This window comes from Neophocaena asiaeorientalis, unplaced genomic scaffold, assembly GCF_003031525.2.
Source record: "Neophocaena asiaeorientalis asiaeorientalis breed wild unplaced genomic scaffold, Neophocaena_asiaeorientalis_V1.1 scaffold129, whole genome shotgun sequence".
NCBI lineage: Eukaryota > Metazoa > Chordata > Mammalia > Artiodactyla > Phocoenidae > Neophocaena > Neophocaena asiaeorientalis.
The window spans coordinates 4,888,537-4,889,122 of record NW_020172446.1 but is presented as its reverse complement, the minus strand read 5'-3'; the positions used below and the strand labels follow the sequence as shown (position 1 = coordinate 4,889,122).

Genomic DNA, 586 nt, shown 5'->3' with positions numbered 1-586 from the left:
GGGGGGGGGGGGATGGGAATATATGTTCCTCAGGATTTCTCGCTTTCCCCCATCTCTATCCCTGACGACACAGCCCCTTCACTTCCAGCGCACTTCTACTGCTCGGCCACAGACACAGTCGCCGTGGTGTCTCACTCCCCAGCCTAACCCTAACTCCCAGGTCACTCACTGCCTGCCCGGAATCGCCATCTTGCTCCCGTCTCCGCTGAACGTGGCCGACGCCGACGTGACGCTGACGCAGACGCCGACGTCGAACGTGAGCTCTCGCGCGGGTTTGGGCGGCCTAGAGCCCGCCTACCGGGTGGGTTCGCGTTTTGTGTTGCTTCCGCGCTGCTGGGAATCTGATGCTTGGCTTTGGGCGTTGTTTTGAAAACCGACAGACTGCCTCGAAATCAGTGTGAAGAAAGGAATGGCAAAATTTTAGGCCAGCGGTTCGCAGAGAGTGGTCCTGGGACCAGCAGAATCGGCATCACCCGGGACTTTGTTAGAAATGCAAAGTTTCCGGCTCTGTTCCACATCTACGGAATCAGAAACTCTGGGACAGGGCCCAGAAATCTGAATTTTAACAAGCCCTCCAGGTAATTCT

The 586-nt window shown here is 56.8% G+C and overlaps 1 protein-coding gene across 1 annotated transcript in view; it reads right to left on the bottom strand.

Moving 5' to 3' along the window:
* NSRP1 (nuclear speckle splicing regulatory protein 1) overlaps positions 1–225 on the bottom strand; it is a 63,887-nt gene extending 63,662 nt beyond the window's left edge. Inside the window, exon 1 of the mRNA XM_024737320.1 lies at positions 170–225. Coding sequence (XP_024593088.1) covers positions 170–189 — 20 coding nt within the window. The 5' untranslated portion in view covers positions 190–225. The remainder of the gene's footprint in view (positions 1–169) is intronic.
* Positions 226–586: the final 361 nt, after the last annotated feature.